The sequence below is a fragment of the Idiotropiscis lumnitzeri genome, chromosome 13 (assembly GCF_059441095.1).
Source record: "Idiotropiscis lumnitzeri isolate Australia: NSW breed Sydney's pygmy pipehorse chromosome 13, RoL_Ilum_1.0, whole genome shotgun sequence".
Taxonomy (NCBI): domain Eukaryota; kingdom Metazoa; phylum Chordata; class Actinopteri; order Syngnathiformes; family Syngnathidae; genus Idiotropiscis; species Idiotropiscis lumnitzeri.
Genome location: NC_142403.1, coordinates 12,634,660 through 12,655,448, shown reverse-complemented (window position 1 = coordinate 12,655,448; position 20,789 = coordinate 12,634,660). Strand labels below are relative to the sequence as shown.

The 20,789-nt window shown below is 42.5% G+C and overlaps 1 protein-coding gene across 1 annotated transcript in view; it reads right to left on the bottom strand.

Annotated features, from left to right (window-relative positions):
* The window catches only part of agbl4 (AGBL carboxypeptidase 4), a 263,660-nt gene that overhangs the window by 141,171 nt on the left and 101,700 nt on the right, over window positions 1-20,789 (bottom strand). The window contains exon 4 of the mRNA XM_088313401.1: window positions 18,210-18,304. Within this exon, the coding sequence (XP_088169527.1) occupies window positions 18,210-18,304 (95 nt within the window). The remainder of the gene's footprint in view (window positions 1-18,209; window positions 18,305-20,789) is intronic.

The window sequence follows — 20,789 nt, the reverse complement described above, 5'->3', positions numbered from 1 at the left end:
AATTTCCAAACAGTGATTTTCTTTCCGGCAGAGGGGGCACCTTGCCCAGCCAAGGAATCCCAAATGCCCTTCAAAAAAAAAAAAAATACAAAATAAAATACAGAAAAGCGCATTTGACTGCCAAACACATTAGCTCTCGTTCTTTATTTAAGTCTTTGTGAGACAGATCTGTGAAGCAGCGCAGCTCATTGGCCAACTTTTGCCTCTCGAGGAGTCGCCTCCACTTGGTCTTTGACAGCGCCCCCCCCCCCCTCCCTTGAACCCTGGCGATAAAGTGGATTGATGAGTGAGCAATCTCTGTCTGCCAGCTGCTGCTCCGGCCAGGAAAGCTGGGACGTTGCCAAAAGTGAGTGAAGACTTCATAGAAACAAAAATATATGCCCGCATTCACCAGACTGATGATGGTTTGAAACAAAAAACTACTGGAGGGGTGCTTTGAAACGCAATTTGCATTTATTTCAATGAGCGGAAATTTGTTGATGAAAACTTTGATGGAATGGTTTTCAAGCCCAAGACGATCAAATTTGTCTCAAGTTAGTGGCCCGTTAGGAGAAGAAACAATTGCAAGGTGGAACCTTGAAAGTGGAATGCCGAGGAGGTCATACAAAATGAGAAACGGAGTGGCTAGGCTCCGAGCGACGCGGCCAAAACCTGCCGGACTGCATTTTTTGAGAATAAGCGAGAATAAATTAGCCTGCTGCCACAAGCTACAAAATTATCATGTATAGATATCGTTTTACTTTATGGCTATCCACTTCTTCCTTGACAATCACGCCATGTTTTTGTGGTTTGAAACTCAATAGAGCCGTCATTATTCCGTTGAATTGCATTGTTGGATGTGCGTTGCTCAATCGCTACACGTACAGGTTAATACTCACAGACAATGGTCATTTATTACTTTTTGGGGGGTGTAATCCCACTTCAATCGAGTTTGCTCACAAGCCTTGGTGCGTGGTGAGCTTTCGTTTTCTTCTTTTGAAGCACTGCCATAAATGATGTCACTCGAGATGTTATGATACTGCACAACAAGTCACTCACGGCGGGCATTAAAGGATTATATGTAGGTTTGGGTTTAAAAAAAAAATAATAATAAAAATAAAAAAAATAAAAATAAATAAAAATAAATAAAAAATAAATAAAAATAAATAAAATAAAAAAAATTACAGCATTGGTTCTTCTGAGAATGTCTTCCATACCAAAGTGAGATTTGATTGTATCCAAAATCAATCCATGTGCATCGTGAATCGAAAATGTAATCGAATGTATCAAATCGAATTGATTTAGAAAATTTGAATGGATACCCAGTTCTAATTAAATGTATGTGCTTTGGAATTGATTTTATTGTAGGTGGCACATTTATTTTTGGTGTATAAAATGTAGTCTGATTTTTTTTTTTTTTTTTTTAAACCGCTGACCACAGTCTTCTCTCCAAACCAGAAAGTTCTCATCTTTGTGAACTGTCACCGTCTTCTAACTTAATTTGAAAGTACAAACTGTTCTCCTTACCACATATATACCCAAACACTCATTTGTGTTGTGTCTATTCATGTCGCTGGCTTGACCCAACTTGGTTTTGACCACACAAATATGGATTCACATTTCACGGGATCATTACGCCGTATAATCTTTCAGAGACATCCGAGAATCGGCGATTGCTGACTGGAAAATGCTCAAAATGGGACCGCGGCAGGTCTGTGTGGATATCGGGTAATGGTGTGAAAAGAAAACGCAAATGGAAAGAATCAAGAATTTGACCAGCTGATTACAATTAATATTCGATTATTCTATTTTTTGGGACACATTTCTGTGCGTGCTTATTATCAAGCCCACATTGCTGCCATTCTAATTGCTTCAGTTGTCAAATGTGCTTGCGGGAAGCCTTGTTGGCATCTGATGACCCTTTGAGTCCATTAATCTGCGATTCCAAATGAGTTCCGGGATGATGCTTTCCTGTCCCACCAGTGCACACATTTGCTCTTAAAAAGCTCTTCGCTCTCATTTTCAAGCAGAGCTCATTTGTTCCCCCACTTCGACGTGTTCTAATGGTCTCCACTATCGGTGCCCTGGGAACCCCCCCCACCCCCAGGGAGGTGACACCCCCCTCACAAAAGACGGAGAGAGGTCGTTCAGGCAAAGCCCTTCTGGGGTAGGCAATGGCTGGAGTCATGTGATTTAAAAGAAGTGCCATATTAGCAAAACGTTAAAAAAAATCCAATTTCGACTCAAATACGATATTATTCCATTGGCGTCAATTCGATTGCACGATGCATAAGTAGATGCCTACCCGTCGATGAATTTATGTTGTCGCACGCCAGACTACAAATGTATAAAAATTGACTTAAGGATGATCAGAATAGCTGATTTATCAGAATTTGGTCAATTATTGAGAATTGATTGGATATGAATCGTGTCTGAAATCGAATAAGGCAAATTCAATTGAGTGTGCTAGTTGGCTGCAACAAGAGTGTTAAGTCGGTCTTAGTTTGAGTCGTTTGTGGCGGGAAGAACAACAACAGTGCATCAGCAACGGAACGTTTAAAGACCTCGTCTGGACACGGTTAGCATTGAAAGAGGAGTTGACAAGAGTCACAGGAGGGATATTCGGCTTTGGTTCGAAATTTCATGCTAAACCTAAAATGCACTCAAACCTTTCAAGGTGAACTCAATTTGACCTCCTCGACTTCCCTTAACTTTTAAACGCAGCTAATCAACGCTTTTTTGCACAAGCTGACGGCTTGGTGCGAGGACAAGAGACTGCAACTCAACACTGCAAAAACAAAGGAGATTGTCATCGACTTCAGGAGGAACAAGACGGTGCCGCCCCCCCTCTGCATCGAAGGCGTGCGTGTGGAGAGGGTCCACACGGTCAAGTTCCTGGGAGTACAGATCTCCGATGACCTTTCTTGGACACACAACACCACAGCAGTGGTGAAGAAGGTCCACCAGCGTCTGCACTTCCTGAGAGTCCTCAGGAAATTCAACCTGGACAGGAAGCTGCTGCTGGCCTTCCACCACTCGTCCATCGAGAGCCTGCTGACGTACTGTGTCTCCACCTGGTACAGCGGCTGCACTGAGGCGGACAGAGTGAGGCTCCGGAGGACAGTCAAAACAGCGCAAAGGATTATTGGCTGCCCTCTCCCCTCACTGTCGGACGTCTACACCGCCCGTTGCCTCAGAAGGGCTCTCAACATCGTCAAAGACAATACCCACCCAAACTCACACCTGTTCGACCTGATGCCCTCTGGCAGGCGCTACAGGTGCATCAAATCAAGGACTAATAGACTGAGAAACAGTTTCTTTCCGAGAGCCATCTCCATTCTAAACTCTCACACACACACGACCACCCGCACCTTGCAGAACAGCAACGTGATGTGTTTTTATATATCCTATTCAGTATTATTTTCCATTGCACTAACTATTCTCTTATTTATCTAATTTATATATTCATCTGAATTATTGTTGTATTGCACTGGAGAGAGGAGCTCTCTAATCTTGTTGCACACTTGAGTACAATGACAATAAAGGGATTTCTGATTCTGATTTCTGATGTTCTCGAACAAGGAGCTGAACGGAAAACTTTCCATGGCCGTCCATTTCTGTGACACTTCGGGTCTTTCGGGATCTTTGCGTCAATTTGCTGATTCATATTTATTCCTCTTGCATATTCTGATGCCATCCATAACATCAAGTCAAGGACCAATTTAGAAAAAAAATAAAGGTAGACATTCACTCACTAGTTCGACAAATGTTGGGTTGCTGCAGCTCAAGGCAAGTTCAGTTCAACACTTTGAAGACTTTAGAATTGCATTTGAAATGAAATTTGAGAGCAACTTGACATTGTTGCCAAAGTCATATGTCTCTAAAAACATCCATGCCGTTCCTCTGCTCTTAAGACTAAAACCACGTCAATATTTGTTGGCTCTGACATCTGATACAATAGATTAGCTATTAACAATCGTTAAAGCCAATTTATGTTTCTAAGACCTCTGAAAGACTGACTCAAGACAATTCAAGGCCAATTTATGTCTCGGTTTTAGATGCCTGGATGCTTTTTAAGACTCTTTATGGGTTGTCGAGAAGCCTGAAATGGCAAAACATTTGACAGCTTTAAGAATGATACGTTTGACAGCTACATTCAAGCAACGATTTGATTTGTTTTTCGATTTTAATTTTCCGATTTTGATTCGATTTTAATTTCCCGATTTTGATTTGATATTTTTCGTTTAAATGAATAACTCATTTTATAACCAAAACACGCTAAACTAAAAGCATGTTTTTTTTTTTATTATTATAAATAATATTATATAGCGTGTTTGTTATTTTAACATCTGCATTTAGCCCTTGTTACAAAGAGTAACTTTACAAAAAAAAACTTGCAAATAAACACATTTTGAGTGTTTAACAACAGAACTCAACATGAAAATAAAAAAATAAATGTATAAGAGATTTGACTAAATTTCCATCGCCGCATATTTTAAGCAGTTTGAATAGTTTTTCGATTAATCGAGACATTCCTAATAGCTACACACCGTTGCAAACACAACTTGACTTTGCCTGACATGTCAGTCAAGACATCCTCGTCTTTTCAAAGCGATTTAAACACCTCTGTAGAAAAGTGTTGACAGAATGCGAGAGCAGATGGAAACTTTTATGCTGCGATCTCACTGAGGTACAAAAACAGACCAGTGCCAGTAAACAGAACGCAGTGTCATCATATCCCATCCAGTCTCCTCTTACCAGCGCAAATAGAGCGCCACGGCTCTGATTGATTAGCATGCGCCGAGATTAAACACTGACATGAATCCTGCTCTCCGCTTGGTGCACATTCACGTCATCAACTCGTTGATCTTAACGCCATCACTCAGGTTTATTTTTTTTTTCCCCCACCGCGTTGACATTCATGGCCCTCAAACGGAGCGAGCTTTGTGGCTGATTGCGCCGATATGACAGCTGATAATTGAGGAAGTGGAACACACATGAGTAGATTGGACGGCATTGTTCGCCAAATGACAAGATCTGACTTCCTCTTCGCCTCCTTAATTATCCTCCCCGTTTATAATTACACGTGTGAAGGTCTCGGGGACAATCGCTGTTGTGTTGTGCTGTCTGCTCGCCGGACTCAGATGAGATAGGCAGCGAGATACCGCAGAGGCCGACAACGCTTGTTAATAATGAAGGTGACTGCCTGTTGTTCAAGATCAAGGCGTCCATTATGCGTACGATGCACTTGAGCAACAGCGTCGAATATCAAAAAAAGGACAAAAACAGGATTTCTGCACTGATCGACCCAAAACAAAATTTGCAACTCATTCTCGGTTTCGTAGAAAAAACAAAAAATTTGGCGAGATCATTGAATGAAATCCACTCGCTGCACGACTCCGCCCTAAAGCACTTAGTATGATGTCATTTCTCGAAAAAAAAAAACCTCAGAAGAAAAAATAAATAAAACTGACTTTATTATTTTTTCCGATAGAGCGAAACTAGAGAAAAACTTCTTTTTGATGCAGTACACATTTGCTCAGAACAAAATGAGAGGTTCAATTGGGATGGGTGAGCTGTTACTTTTCTCAGTCCAAACTTTATTTCATAAATACTGGCCCGAGAACAAAAAGCCAATGATGTTGAAAAATGGGAGCACTTACGAACAATCCAATCAGTTATTTACTTCCAAATAGCTCAGCAGCAAACTGCCAAATTCACGCCATTAGTCAGAACAAGACACCCGAGTGAGCAACGGCAACGGCGAACGGGGGCCTCCCGCATGTGTGGTAACGAGACAATTTTGAATCGAAGAGACGGGTTTGTCAGCGGTAGTCACCAAATTGTGGCGAACAAAAGGCACCTGCTATTGTAAAGTGAATATAAAAAGTCTACACACCCCTTTTCGAATGCGAGGTTTTTAAGATATAAAAAAAACAAGAGCTACGGGAAATCATTTTAAACGGTATTCCACCATTAATGTGACCTAAAACCTGTTCAACGGCAAAGAAAATAAATATTAAAAGGACGAGAAAAAAAAAAAGTGGTTGCACAACTTCTTAATAACTGCAATGTTGAGAATGAACCAATCACAAGTGTTAAATGAGACTCAGGACACAAAGGCATTTAAAGTTGAGGTTATAAAAAAAAAAAAAAAGATCTCTATTTCCGTACTATTTTCAATTTGCTAACGTTTTTGGAAAAGAAATGTTGTGCATCTACGTTGCGTTACATCATTTGCTACCGTATCAACTGGACAGGATAAAAAGTTCACAAGAGCAGACGGGAGCGGGATTATCTAGTAGGCTAGAGTTTGACATGTTTCGGAAATCCCTCAGGTAGCCCGACCTCCCTCTTTTACTTCCCTGAGTTAATGAGCAATAAATAGTTGTATTTCTTCATAATGGAGTGTCTTCACGCATGTATTAAATTATAGATTTTTTTAAACACACGCTAACTATATAAAAAAAAAAAGAAGAAAAAAAAACAACAAAAAAACTCGAACTACGTTTTGTGGCTGGAATTGATTCATTGCATTTCTATTTATTTCAATGGGAAATGTTTTGGTCACAAAACGTAACCCGAGGTTTTGGGGTATTTAAACCTCTTTTCAGAAAAAATAAATAAAAGGATGTACAGGTTACGGGTCACATTGACAGTGGAAAAAAAACGTTTTTGACTATTTATCTTGGTCTAATTTTTTTTATATTACAAAAGCATGTCATTTGAACAGGGGTGTGTAGACTTTTAATACCCACTGTATCAGTTAGTGTGCAGTATAAAACACACAATATGATTCAATCATCTCCTCGGCCTCAGCATTCAAACTTCACTTGGAAGGAAAAATGGCAATTTGCCGGCGTTCCGCAAAAGTCCCAATCTAAACGGCGATAAACACGCATCGGAAAAGCGAGTGACCCGCGCGTCCTTGAGAAGCTTTGTAATTCCATCTTAATGAAGGCGATGAATAAATGATTTGAGGCACTTTGCATGAAGGAGTCTGATCCGCCATCAGCAAACCTCTGCGGGGCCGCTCGGAAACCGCAGGGGAGGCCCCCGTTCCCGCTCCTTCGCCACCCTTTCACCTCCACCATTTTTCTTTCTCGCCTTTCCTCTTCCCTCCCGCCCCGTCTTTTTATTGGCAGATCGCGACCACCCCCCCCATCCGTCAGCCTGACTCATCCCATCATGAACAACTGGTGGGTGTTTACATGATGTTATTTTAATGCCCGCTCATTTGGACTTTTTTTTTTTTTTTTTTTTTTTCCTCCTATGATGCTGATTGTTATTTTACAGTTATTTTTTTTCTTCCCCTTTCCAAGTGATTTGAGTCGGGTGGGGGTAAAAGTGTAACTCGGAGCGATCCGGCAATCTCACTCTATGGACCAGCAAACAAAGATGACAGTAATAAAAAGAAGAGCCAATTGCTTTTTCATTTCATTTCCACTGGGAAATCAGGTGGAGGGAGGAATAAAGGAGCTATAATAATAAAGTTTAAGAAAAAAAATAAAAAACAAGGGGGCCTATGGCTTCCCGTTCCCTCAGCAAAGCATAAGCAACAGCCACTGTGGACGGCGCATCGCTCAGGGTCGTTCACATTATTGCACGGAAGGCAAGAGGCTATGAAGCAAGCGGCGGGAACTTTACGAGTAAAAACATAAAGTCCCGAGCTCGGGGTGGACCGAGCGCCATTAAACTCAGCGTGGAGAAAACTGACAACATGCTGGAAGGAACGCAAAACATTTTTCCTTCACTCAAGCCTCTCGCAAGATGAAAATCGCAACACTTTTATTGTGATCAAGCGGCGAGAGCAAGGTGAGAAATGAGGTGTGCGTGGGTGAAGAGGAGGGAAAAAAAAAATCAATTCACCAGGAATCATCATTTTATGCTGCTACATTTCAGTGGAAATTCGAAGAAAAAAAATTGGATTTTTGCATTAATAGCACAAACTTGTGAGAAGGCAGTGCAATCGTCAAAATAACCTGAGCAGGAGTTTCCTAATCATTGAAAAACAATGGCTGACAAGCGCGAGAAAGGAAAAGTTGCTCCAATTACTTAACTTCATTGAACATAAAAAAAAAAAAAAAAAAAGCAATCATGCTGATAAGCACGGTCAATATTTTAGTAATTACAAAGTTTTGGACGTTTTTCCACTCTTTTTTTTCTTTGATTTTTTTTTACAGTCCCTGAACTCAATAGTTGGGTAAAAGTAGCTTTGCTGTACTCTACGCTTCTGATCCTGAACACAATTACTGAATAAAATTAAGTACTTTAAGTATCTAAAAGGAAACTAATTGCTTCATTTTCATCATTTCGTTTTCTTCAAACTTTTTTGCGTGCATGCTCAGAGGTTCTATCAACAAAAATAATGCCATCATTAACACAAATTTAAATTCTTGCCAGTTTTAAGACTGAATGAAAAAAAACAAAAAAACAAAGGTAGCTGTACTACTTTAACAATGCAGAAAGTAATTTTATGATTTACGTATACCGTATTTTGCACGCGAATACGACGGTGAAAGCTTTGCTGTGGATTTTTCTTTCACCAGTAGGGGCGCTCTATAGTTCAGAAAATATGCTAATTATATCTCGATTTCTTTTTTTTGTGTGTACGTGTGTGTGTGCGGATACATATACATATATTATAATTAATATATTAAATTTAAATATATATATATATATATATATATATATATATGTGTGTGTGTGTGTGTGTGTGTGTGCGGATACATATACATATATTATAATTAATATATTAAATTGAAATATATATATATATATATATATATATATATATATATATATATGTGTGTGTGCGTGTGTGTGTGTGTGTTGAAATTTTGGTTGGATCAGCTCCATCAAAAACGATGACTGCAATGATGAAAGATGTTCATAATTCGTCATACCACCTTCTCTGCCGGGAACAACATCCTCCCTACAAAATAACGTAATAAAGCCCGAATGTGATGTGATTGATTACAATCAAACAAAATGTTTCCACTGTTGTCTCAAGCTGAACTTTAAATCGTAGACGAGGCAACAAATAAATAAAAAATAATCCACGCGTGACTAAAAGTGCCCTAAAATGGCAGCTGGTTTACGACGGTGCCAAACCGGGGCTCTTTTGCTTTTCTTTTTCATGGCATGATTCTATGCGGCGCCATCATTATGATGCTCATTACCGTGGCATATAGTCCAGCCATCTATGCATGAACATCACGCTTAATGGGCCACAATAAAGACACCACTTTCTTTGTTTTATGGCTCACTTTTCTAATGGCCTACTTGGCTTTCTTGCCTGCTCTCTCCAAGGAGCCATCGCGATCTCTTTAAAAGCTGCGATATTCTCAACACACGCTTTCCTCGAGGCCCATGTTTGCCGGCACGCATTCTGGCCCCCCCCCGCCCCCACCAGCCAGGGTCCGCCCGCAGTAGCCCAGGGCCCTTCCTGTGCCTTTAGTTTCATTAGCAGGCCCCAGATGCTCGGCGGCTTACGAAATGATGGCGCCTCCAGATGGGACCCATCTATATTCAGATGAGCTGTTTCCTCATATTCAGAGCAATCCCACCCCGATGTCCTACAGTGTCGTCAACAAACATGCTGACAAACGCAAACACAAGTGAGAACAAACAGATGCACGCATTCACACTGGAAGTCATGTGAATGTGTCACGCACGCAATCAAGGCCCCCCCTCGGCGCGCACGCGCAACATTTTCGCCGGCGCTCTGCAGGCTGAGCCGTCGGCTTGAGCTTTTATGGCTTTTATCTCGTTTTGTTTTGTGGACATTGAAGCAAGAGATTTACAAAATGGCCGTCGCACATGGAGAAGTCAATAGCAGCCACTTAGATGATTTAAATCAGCAGAGGCCTGTGAAGCGACTTGTCACTTGCCACGGCCAAAAACACATCTCTTGCTTGTAACGAAATCGCAACGGAGAAGAACAAGATGGTATCTGTAGTATGTTAATATTTATGAATTACTTTTCAAACTATGGTGAGTGTAATCTGCAGAGTTGACTCGCTGAGGATTCGGCTTTTCCAGATTTTGTTTGAGGACTCAACGAGTCAATTCTGACTTGTGTTGCTGAGGAAACTACTTGGCGCATATCTCCATGTTAGTGGGAAGTCCATGGACTGTACAAAAAAAATAATAAAAATAATAAAAGATAAAAAAAAAAATAAAAAAAATCAATAAAATAAATAAAAAAATAAATAAAATAAATAAAAAAATAAAAAAAAAAAATAAAAAATAAAAAATACAAAAATAAAAAAAAAATAAAAGCATTTCCGGTTTATTTTTTTATACGAGGCTGAAAAATATTCTATGATGAAAAATTAATGGCTTTGCTCCGTTACATCAGACTTTTGACGCATGTCATTGTGCTAATTGGCACAGTTGCATTACGCTAATATTAAACCCACAAGCTAGCAAAATGAGTTAAAAAAAAATAATAAAAAAACTGACCACGTACGAAGCTCGCTCTGCACAACATACGGTGAGCACTGCACCTGAAAAGCTCTTCACCCTCTCCCGACACCGGTTGCTGGTCGGCAAAAGGATGGAGACCACGGTTGAAATTAACTTGCACTATCCAAAACCATGTACGTTATCTTCATCCAAACTCCGAAAAATTGACACTTTCTGTAGCAACCCAGTTGGTGTGACCCCGGTAGGAGAATTTTTAATACGACGCGAAATTGGATTTATAGACGTCAGACCTGCTGCCTCATTCCTGTGAACATCCCACTCAGGCGCTAGCAACAATGCACCGCTATCATTCCCACAGAGCGTCCTAATAAGTCCCATAAACGCCTGACAGGACGGCTTTGCGGAATCGCCAAGATACCCATAAGGCATAAATTGGAGTCATGGGGTCAGCTGGTCGTTGTGCTTAGCGCAAGCAATAAGCGTCTGCAGCGTCTAACCTGGCATCAAAAGGGAAAAAAAGCCTTTAAGGTGCGTCTGGACAGCAGGCGGCAATGCTAAGCATATGCAAATCCGCCGCCCAGCAAAGCAAGTCATGTCCGGAATGTGTGTTTCCCCGGCTGCGAGAAGCGTCCTGGGACACACAAAGCGTTTTATTAAGCAAGCGGGATCAGGTTGCGGAAATCCGAGAGGTGATCATGAGGTCTTTGCAATACAATACTAAAAGCAGCCGCTGCCTAACAGTACAGTAATCAGGGGACTGTTGGCTGCAAGAGAAAACTGCAACGCCTCACCTAGTTCATTATAAGATGACACAACCAATTTGTAGCTCTGCCCGCTGCAATCTACCAAATCTCCCCCGACAAAAGCATTTAGATTAGAGCGCTTTCAGGGAGGACTGCGCTGACATGCCGAGCCGGCCTGGAAAGGGGAAATGAAGTGGCTTTTTAATTCTCCTCCAGGCAAACATAAAACTGTCCAGGTAAGTCATTTGGGGGGGGCTGAATGGGGAGCTGGAAGTTGTCGCCGTCGCCGAGGCCCATCGCCACCTTTATTCCTTTCTACACAATGCCGCTCATCACACGCGTACGCAAGCTCACCCCAAAAACCGTCCCGATGCTCATCCGGGAGATTATTAATCTATTTGTTACATTTTCTTCCCATTATTTCTCCCGTATAATCTTTTGTCACTTCCTCTGGCAGCCTGCTAATGAGTTTCTGTGAACAAGGGAGCTGTTGATTGTTAAGATTAACACGTCTCCGGTTTCCTCATTCGACTCACTTTTTCGGAGGGAACCAAATCAATCTAACGCTGAAGAATGTATCAGGTAAAAAAAAAAAAAAAAAAAAAGCAACCGAAAAGTGAAATGGAGAGTCATTGATCTTAAAAAGTCAAGCTTTGTGATCACTTTTCTTTCACGTCTTTCCAGATAGAAGACATTGATAATGGTGGTGAAATGGTGGTATTGTGAATTTTACAGCGTGGCAGTGAAAAAAAAGACACATGAAGGGTGCTATTCTTCACTCAGATTCCAGAATTGACAGAGGGAGTCAAGGCGTGCGCACCAGAAGACAATATCATGAAAGTAATCAAATGACAAAATGGAACTTTTCGATTATTTAAATTCTACTTATGGTACGACTGTATTTTTTTTACACCGATGTAGTGATACTTTTCTGAGACGGAAACATTCCAAGCCAAGCAAGTAAAAATACGCAAGGAGTGTCTCTCTCTCTCTCTCTCTCTCTCTCTCTCTCTCTCGCTCTATATATATATATATATATATATATAAAATTGTTCTTTAAATTATGTCATATTATATCCCAGTGTTGTATTTTCGGGAGAGAGTTTTTATCCAATCAGAATTCAGCTAGCTTGTGTTGCCAGGCAAATCGGCAAATATATTCTTGCTTTTTTAAGCCACAATGGCCAAAGGAGCTAAACGTGTTGATTTGATAGCAGATATACTCTCAAGGCCGTTTTCAATCCAATACAATACAACTTTATTTATATAGCGCATTTCACAACAGCTGGAGCCGTAACAAAGCGCTTTCCAACTGGTGTAATAGAAATTATATACAACACAAACCTTTCAAGAGAAGCTCGCTCACGTGAGCCAAGGTGCTCTAACACTCAGTCGTGCGCAAGTGTGTGTCTGTTACGTATGAGGAGGATTTATTCAAGTCGGACTAAGAAGGACATCACTGAAGGCCGACGCGTGAAATGCACGGCTTGCCACTGGTATTAACATAACAAAATGCAAGGACTAAAAGTACATTTAGTTTGTAACACGCACAAAAAAAAGCACTGTTTGGGCTTGACTACTTGCACTGAACGTAACGTGCTGTCATTTCAAAGCCGATACGAATATCGGGTTAGAACGAGGGCATTACTTCGACATCCTTCTAAAGTGTCTTCAGGGAATAGGCTGAGCGCATGTAGCGCTTTGCCATTTTTTTGTTGTTGTTGCACCTTGCATGTACCAACAACACTCACTGAACAAATATGAACAATTTTAACATCAAAATGAATTGAATTCAAATACGACAGAGGGGATTCATTCACCACAAAAATAAAAAAGAAATAAATTGCTTTGTACTAACGAGACACACGTTGCCAGTAACGTTTGTTATTCCCGCGGCGTTGCGTCATCGGGGCGTCGTGTCAACCGGTCAAAGGTCGCAAAGGCTACCGGAGTCGGCTGCAAATGTTTCCCGAGCAGCGAAATGGGTCACTTGATGTGTTTATGAAGCGAATCTGTTTGGAAATGAATCGTTAGTCTCGGTTTTCATGCTCAAATTAGCCGCGTCGGTCCCTGTCCTGTTTGCCCTTAATTAACAAGCGCTCAATTCCCCTATTAATTAGCACAAGCTATTAGCTATTTTACATCACTCTTCATTTGCCCACAATTAAAACGTCTATTATTAAAAGGCATGCCACATGCTTAATTGTGTGAGTGGCTCTGTGGCAGTCAGGAAAGGGGAGGGGAGGGGACGGGGAACGCCGGCAGGAAGCTGCGCGCTATCTCAACAAGACGACCCGTCGCCCACTGACTTCATTGGCGCCCAGATGAGCGAGCAAAGCGGCTCGGTAGGAGGACGGAGGTGGAGCGATCATCAGCCCAATAAATGCCGATTAGCAAGAGCGACAAGGAGCATAGATTTGAGGTGGTCGGACACAAGTTTATGCCGAGGTCCAAGTAATCCATGGACCTTTGGGGATAATGAATCCATACAGCACCGACGGGGGACATGAATTAAAACAGCAAGAAGTTATTGGAGCAAATCATGGAACAATTCAGCGCCAGAATGGCCGACACTACAAAGTAGTTGAACCGGACGGACTACCGCAGTTTAGGAAATACACCTTCCACCTTATATTGATGTATTGCGCAATACAACAAGTGAACATTTTCTGTCCTTACTTTACTGATAACTTGCGCTGAATGGAATGAGTCCAGCATAGAGTCCGGACGGGAGCTGCTGATAGCGAGCTTTGCACACCTCCCAGTGAATATTAGGCATGTTGGAACGGGTACTTGGACTTGGAAGTTTGCTGGTGCTGAGGCTGCCGGTTGTAGTGGCGGTCATTCTACGGCATCGGGGAAACTGCGAGCGCATGCCTGAGCGCATCGCCCGCTTCCCCCGGGCGCGTCTGCTCGCCAGGTAGTACGAGACGCCCCACCACGGAACAAAAATCCTCCTCTCACTCAGTGCAGAAAATACTTCGCCTACATGTTGCCATATCGTTTTTATATTCGGTTTAGACTGGACGGAACAAAATGGAGATGTTGCTCGTTTTTAGTCGACCGTCGCCCCCTTTTGGGAGCGACTGGATATAAACTCGATGTATCGTTAGTTTGTCGATGGATTTAGTCCCGCAATTTTTTTTCAGTTTGTTTCATCCATCTATTATCTGTACCGCTTCTCCTCACTAGGGTCACGGGGGGTGCTGGAGCCTAATCTCAGCTATCTTTGGGCAGTAGGCGGGGGACACCAGGAACTGGTTGCCAGCCAATCGCAGGGCACACAGAGACAAACAACCATCCGCGCTCACCTAGGGGCAATTTAGAGTGTTCAATCGGCCTGCCATGCATGTTTTTGGAATGTGGGAGGAAACCGGAGAACCCGGAGGAAACCCACGCAGGCACGGGGAGTACAATGCAAATTCCACACTGGAAGACCGAAGCCGGAATCGAACCTTCGACTTCTGCACTGTGAGGCCATCGTTCTAACCGGTCGTCCACCGTGCCGCCCCTGGTTTGTTTCAGCGGAACATAATGTAACGACATTTTTTCTTTAGAGTCACTGATGGTGAGACTACTCTGTCATCCCTACAAGGCACGGCTTGATATTCTCTTTTCAAAAGTGTCCGGCAGCTGAACAACACGGACAAATCCAAAAGTCCCAAAACGTGTCTCGCGGTTCCTTGAAAGGCGCTGCAGAAATCTAACTTTGGTCATATTGGTCTCAGCTGTCTCCAGCAAGGACAGTTGCGACAACAGAGTGGGAGTATTCTTTGTGGTCCTCTCACCTTCTTCGCCCCTCAAGATTCTGCCAAGGCTTAACAAGTGGCAAGGGAAGCGGCAGGCCAGCGCTGCGCTGATTGACAGAACAATTACTGCACACACGCACCCCGATGGAGAGGTAGACAGCTCCAAATAGAATTTCGCCCGGCTGTTGCATCACACGCTTACAGGAATACTTTTGGTGGGAAAGCAAAATTGGCCTGACAGACGGACCGAATGACGGACTGACTGACTGTCTCGCTGACTGACTCCAAGCGAAGCTCTTCGGAGGACTCCTGCTTTTTGCTTGCTTACCTGTGAAACAACACCCCCCCCCCCAAAAAAAATAAAATAAATGAAAAACCTTTTTTTTTTTTACCCATGATCCAGTTTGGCAGCTTCAAACTATTCGCCAAGCCAACTGTTCATCCGCTAGCTCAGTTAGCGTTGAAGCTATTTTCAGCCTCACACCTCCTGACAGTGAGGAAGAGTGGAATGTTCATTAAAAGAAATGTAGATATGATACGCGCCAATGTATATTAAAGTTTCAGACACTCCGTCACCGGATAATATTCATCTTCGACAGGTGTGACGCTTGACAAAGCCGGGACAAAGCCGGGCATTCAAACTGAAGCTTGTTTCATTTGTGATGATAGCCACCGTCTTTCACGGCGACCAAATGTTTTTTTCCCTTGTGTAAGTTTCGTTTCGTATTTTTTCCCGGCGTCCTTGTACCTCTGAGACGAGACACACCTCAAGTTCATCATCCGTAAGTCTGGAAGGCAATTTCTCACCTTTAGCATTTACAAGGCTTTCTAATGGCGTGATCTTTTGAAACTGTTTTCACTCATTTGATATTGTACAAAAATAAATAAATAAAGCAATGCAATCGGCAAACTGAAAAATAGGAATTGAATAACCTACGTTTTAAAGCAGATATTTTCATTCGTTTATTAAGCAACAGTCATTACAGCGGTCCCAATTTAGTTTTTTCCAATAGGACAGCAACTTTAAATTGGACGAGCAAATTGATGCTGTTGTTAAATGAATCTTTCTTTTTTTTTTTTTTTTTTTTCTAATTGAAGGCAGCTTGCTGAAATAAAGCCTCTTCGTTCACAACGGCACTTACAAAAAATAATCCAAGGTTTCGTTACATCTCGGCTAGATTAATGGAAGATACTATATTTTGGAGACCATCAGTCCTCCATCAAGCGTTTCCAGTCGCTCCAAAATGCTGCTGGAGAACGCAGAAGAGAGCACATAATGCCAATTGAGGCCTCTCGTCACTGACTTCCGGGCTCATTTTAGAGTTCACTTTAGTATCCTTTTATTTGTCTCGCCCCGTTGCTCCACCTGCCAGGTTAAACATTAGGCAAGCCACCTCTCTGACCAACTTAAAAAAAAACATTTGATTTAGAGTTTTATTATATTTACAGTTTTTATGTAGCTTTCTTGTTTTAACTGGCTTTGTTTTTTTTTTTTTTAAATTAATCCGTCCCATCTTTCAAAGCCAGTCATGTTGCGATTCGAGATGAGACTGAATTTAATCCCAGATTCTACCGCCCCAGTTGCGGTGATGTCTCCAGGACCAACAGAGGCTACAGGAGTCACACGCAGTGACGTATCGGTCGAGAAAGGTGCGGATGAAAGGATAGATGGGGTAGATAGTTCCAAGTGTGGCTTGAAATGCCCTGCAGGACTTGAATCTGTCATTCGTCCCTCCCCAAAATGCCCCATTTTAGCCAAAGTCAGCCAAGCTCCATAGCCTCGGGGTGCCATCGTTACGGCGGCCCCGGGACATAAGGCACCTGTGTGGGGAGATAAAGGCTTCACCTCTCGGGCTGCCATTGATATGTTTTTTTTTTTGATAGATAAAGATGGGAAGGATGGAGGTGGGGATGGCGGAATAATCTTTTTTGGCTCACCCGAGTAATATTACTTTCTTCTACTTTCTGTTCACCTTCTCTGTCAAGTTCCCTGTCAGTCGTGCTCCATTTTTTTCCCTCCTTATCACATCTTCCTTCTGTAGCGTCTTTATCCTGTCCTGTGTGAATTTGGATCAGGCAGGGAATGCTCTCTGCTCTCTGTTTTTTTTTCTTTTCTTTTATATCTGCAACTGTCAAAACAAGATTACTACTTTAGGAGCTTTTTGGGCTTTGTCCAGCTCATGGAAAGTCAAAAAGGTTGAAGGCAGTTTTGAACGCATCTTGACGACTTCGTGGGGACACACAGAAGACAAGTGTCTTACAAATGTGACACGATTGCTTGGATGGTGCCTCGCTCAGTGACGTCAACACATCTTTTATGGATGATATTATTTGAAGCGTAGCAAGATTTGAGGCCTTGTCTCTTAAAACAGTCGTCACCAACTTTTTTCCACGGCAGACCGGTTCATAAAGGTCCAGAACTTTTGCAAAATGGCAGCCAGTGAGCTTGCACTTGGTGCTAATGCTAACAGCTAGCTGCTAGCCAGTAGTAGCCACTAAGGCTCAAATACGAAATAAAGTGGGTTTTTTTCTTTCAACTGTGAGGTCTGCTGCGTCCCGGTCCATAGTGGCCCACGGAACGGTAACAGGCCCCGCCCCGCTGGTTGAGGAACTCTGGCTTAGTGATGTCATCTAAAAGTGTGCTTCACCTGTAAATATCCATCCAACTTTTAAATTAACCTACGGAGCATATTAAAGATTAATTAAATGCCGTATTGCGGCTAGCCTTGCTAGCACACGTCGAGCTTCACAGCGGGGAATAAAAGCGATGCAGGAGGGCTGAGGTGCATCATGTCGCTTGTGCTGTATCACAGACAGCAGTTCATCTGTCCTGTCTACGCTATCGAGCCCATCGTTTCCGTCCATTAGCCTGCAAGCGGCGTGGCGCGGGACGGCCGGCTCGGGGCGCTGGGCGAGGAAGACGCGTACGGCTCACGGGTGGCAGATGCCCGGTGTTTCTGCGGATGCCCTCCATCAAGCGCTGACAGATGTCAGGGCTCCTCTTGGATGGCAACACTTCATCACACTACTGTGTTCTGCCTCCTCGCCCCGCCGAATACGGCAGCCTGCTTGGCAGACGCCGCATCTGCGCACACACCCGCCCCACACGCCATTTTCTGCTTCCATCAGTCATCCATATTACATCAGACAGTCGTCATACTGGCAACCGGTCCGTTAAAGCTCTTGAAAGCAAAGTTATTGGTTTGTTTGTTCGAGGAATGTGAATTTTGTCGGGTTGGGTTCTGAAATGTGTTTGGGAATCAACAACAGCTGGTGTCAATGCGGGTTTAATTCATTTGTCACTTACCATCTTGGCCGGCTGGTGGACTTTACGACCGGAGACATGCCATCTCTGTAGAGGCTCTTGGTCTTGGAGAAGTTGACCACGTTGAAAATGACCCTCTGCAAGACAAACAAGGAAGACAGTTTGTCGCATTAATCGCAACAACAATTGTCAGGAGCTCAGGTTTCGTTGGTAAAATCTGTCTTATTCCCCATCTTGTCACCGTCGTAGGACAATGGCCTGAAAAATATTTTGAATTTTTTTTAATATTTATTTTCTATAAATCAGTTATGTCTGTTTGTCTTCCACTAATACTTTCATGTCATCACATTTATTTTACACTTGATGTGCTATGTCAAGTTTTCTTTGGTGAAGCGCACGTGAAGCGCAAAACTCTCGTTGTATTATGGTAGTTTCCAGCTGTTGATTGGTTGCCAACTATTTGGGATCTGTCTGTCAGGGCTTTCGGAAGATGTCATTTCATTTTATTCGACTTTAATTATAGGGGCGGTTCTCCAGTCACAGCAAACTTTTATTTCTTTTTAAGTAAGTCGAAGTGCATGATAGTCAATCGCTAACCTCTGCTATTGCTAATGGAGTCGTAAAGTCATAAATAAAATTCTTCTATGAATCAATTAGGTGAGTAATTATGGCAGTGACTTCTTGGAACACGCAACGAGAAATTCTTACACCGCTGTGCAGACTTGCTGATTACGTAACAAGGTCAGTACACCGAGGACGCCCTGAACAACATCAACTCCTCACAATTTAACGACGGTTAAGATTGGAAATATTTATTGGAACGTTTAAAACGCTGCCTGTGAAATTACGGAAAGTATCATGAGATGATTTATTTAGTTATTTTTATTAGAACGGATGAGATGGGATGGTCACCGTTGCACGTTTCACTGTGAGCATTGCAATAGGCTGTTTTTTTTTTTAATTGAATTCCGCAAAAAATTCAAATTCCGTCAAAAATTTAAAAGCCGCAAACCATCACACACATTACAGTGATGACGATCAATGTCCTGCAGAAAAAAAAAAAAAAAAAAGCAAGGCAGCAGCTAATCTGGAAGAACAACGCGGCTCTCGGAATCTTTTCGCTCATCTCGTGCGGACCAACGTTTTCCCGCCTGACAACGGCGGAAATATGCAAATGTGTTTTTTATGAAAGTCAAATGAATGACGGCGGTAATACCGCGCGGAGGTAAATGAATGTTATTGATGGGGCATATCAAATTACCAAGCAAGTCTAGGTGGTGAAAGTTAACTGGGTGCTACTGAAATCCTATTACAGGCTCGCCACCCTCCTCGCCCTCCCCCCCTCCCTTTTTCCCTCTCGCCTAGCATCAGAGGAACGGGGATTGCGGATTGTGGCAGGCTGATTCAGACCTAGCTAAAATGACATCTAACTGATGTTGAGACTGGCAGCGGGCTCCTGTTGCAGGGAGATAAGACCATTGCCGCTGGCATTTCAATTACACTTTACTGCCCCGCACATCTGTTGCGAGAGCTACTTTTCAGCCATTTTCCCCCTCAGGCAAATGCGGCATTACTTTGACTCCGCCGGCTTTCTTTGACTGCCTTCGCCATTCTTTATCCGCAACAAATTCAGATTGTCTTCTTCCTTTGCTTCACTCTTACCTACCGCTTGTAATCTATTTATTCGGCCTGTTTAACTGGGACGAAGCCAGGGCCGGCCCCGGCGCATGACAGACTCGCCCCGGCCGCCGATGAGTAAGCTTGATGGCTGAAACGCAGCCAGAGTAATATAGGAAGAAATGGCGGGAGACAAAGAGACGGTGAGATAATGGCTCGGAAGAGATGCGGAAGAGTGAAAAAGCACTTTTAATGGAAAAAGAAAATGAACTGGGTGGGCGGATGTGGAAGACAAAGACAAGTGAGTTGAACGGCAGACGCGTGCGCCACGTTTTCCTCGGCTCGGGGAATACGTTGAAGCTTAGAATTTAATTTAGCAAATTTAGCAAAAGGTGCTGACCTTGTATGACTCGTGTAGTAAATGAGTAGTTCACGGAAAGCAAGAAGCGACTGAAAAATGAAAAATGGGAGAACCTGTCGATTAAAAATAAAACCAATATACAAAACAAAAATTGAATCAGAGCATATGCTCCTTGTGAGTGTTGTCATTTTGTATTCCGTGTTTCTGACTGTTCGTCTATTCAAGAAATAATCCAACAGTAACTGTCTTTTTTTTTTTTTTTTGGCCAAAACTTAAACACGACGGCAAAGAACATGAAAATGTTCAAGTTGCCCACACAAACTTTTTCCACTTGTCTGACAGTAATGCGTCACAATGATTGACAGTTTTATACAACAAATGCCTTTCATACAAAAAATATTTGCTGCATTTATGAGTTCAGCGTAATTTAGTGACAGAATACGGTACTGCAGTCAAGAAACTTGTAATTTGAGGACAATTGCAGGGACATGGGCATGACAATCTCTTCAAATTAATGTGGAAGGAATGTGGATTTAAAAGAGGGGGTAGGAGGCGCAATTATTAAAACAAAATAATAATAATAAATCGAACTATCAGAGAAAGACTTCATGCTCATGGGCACGTCCCCACAGCCTCGGGCTGAC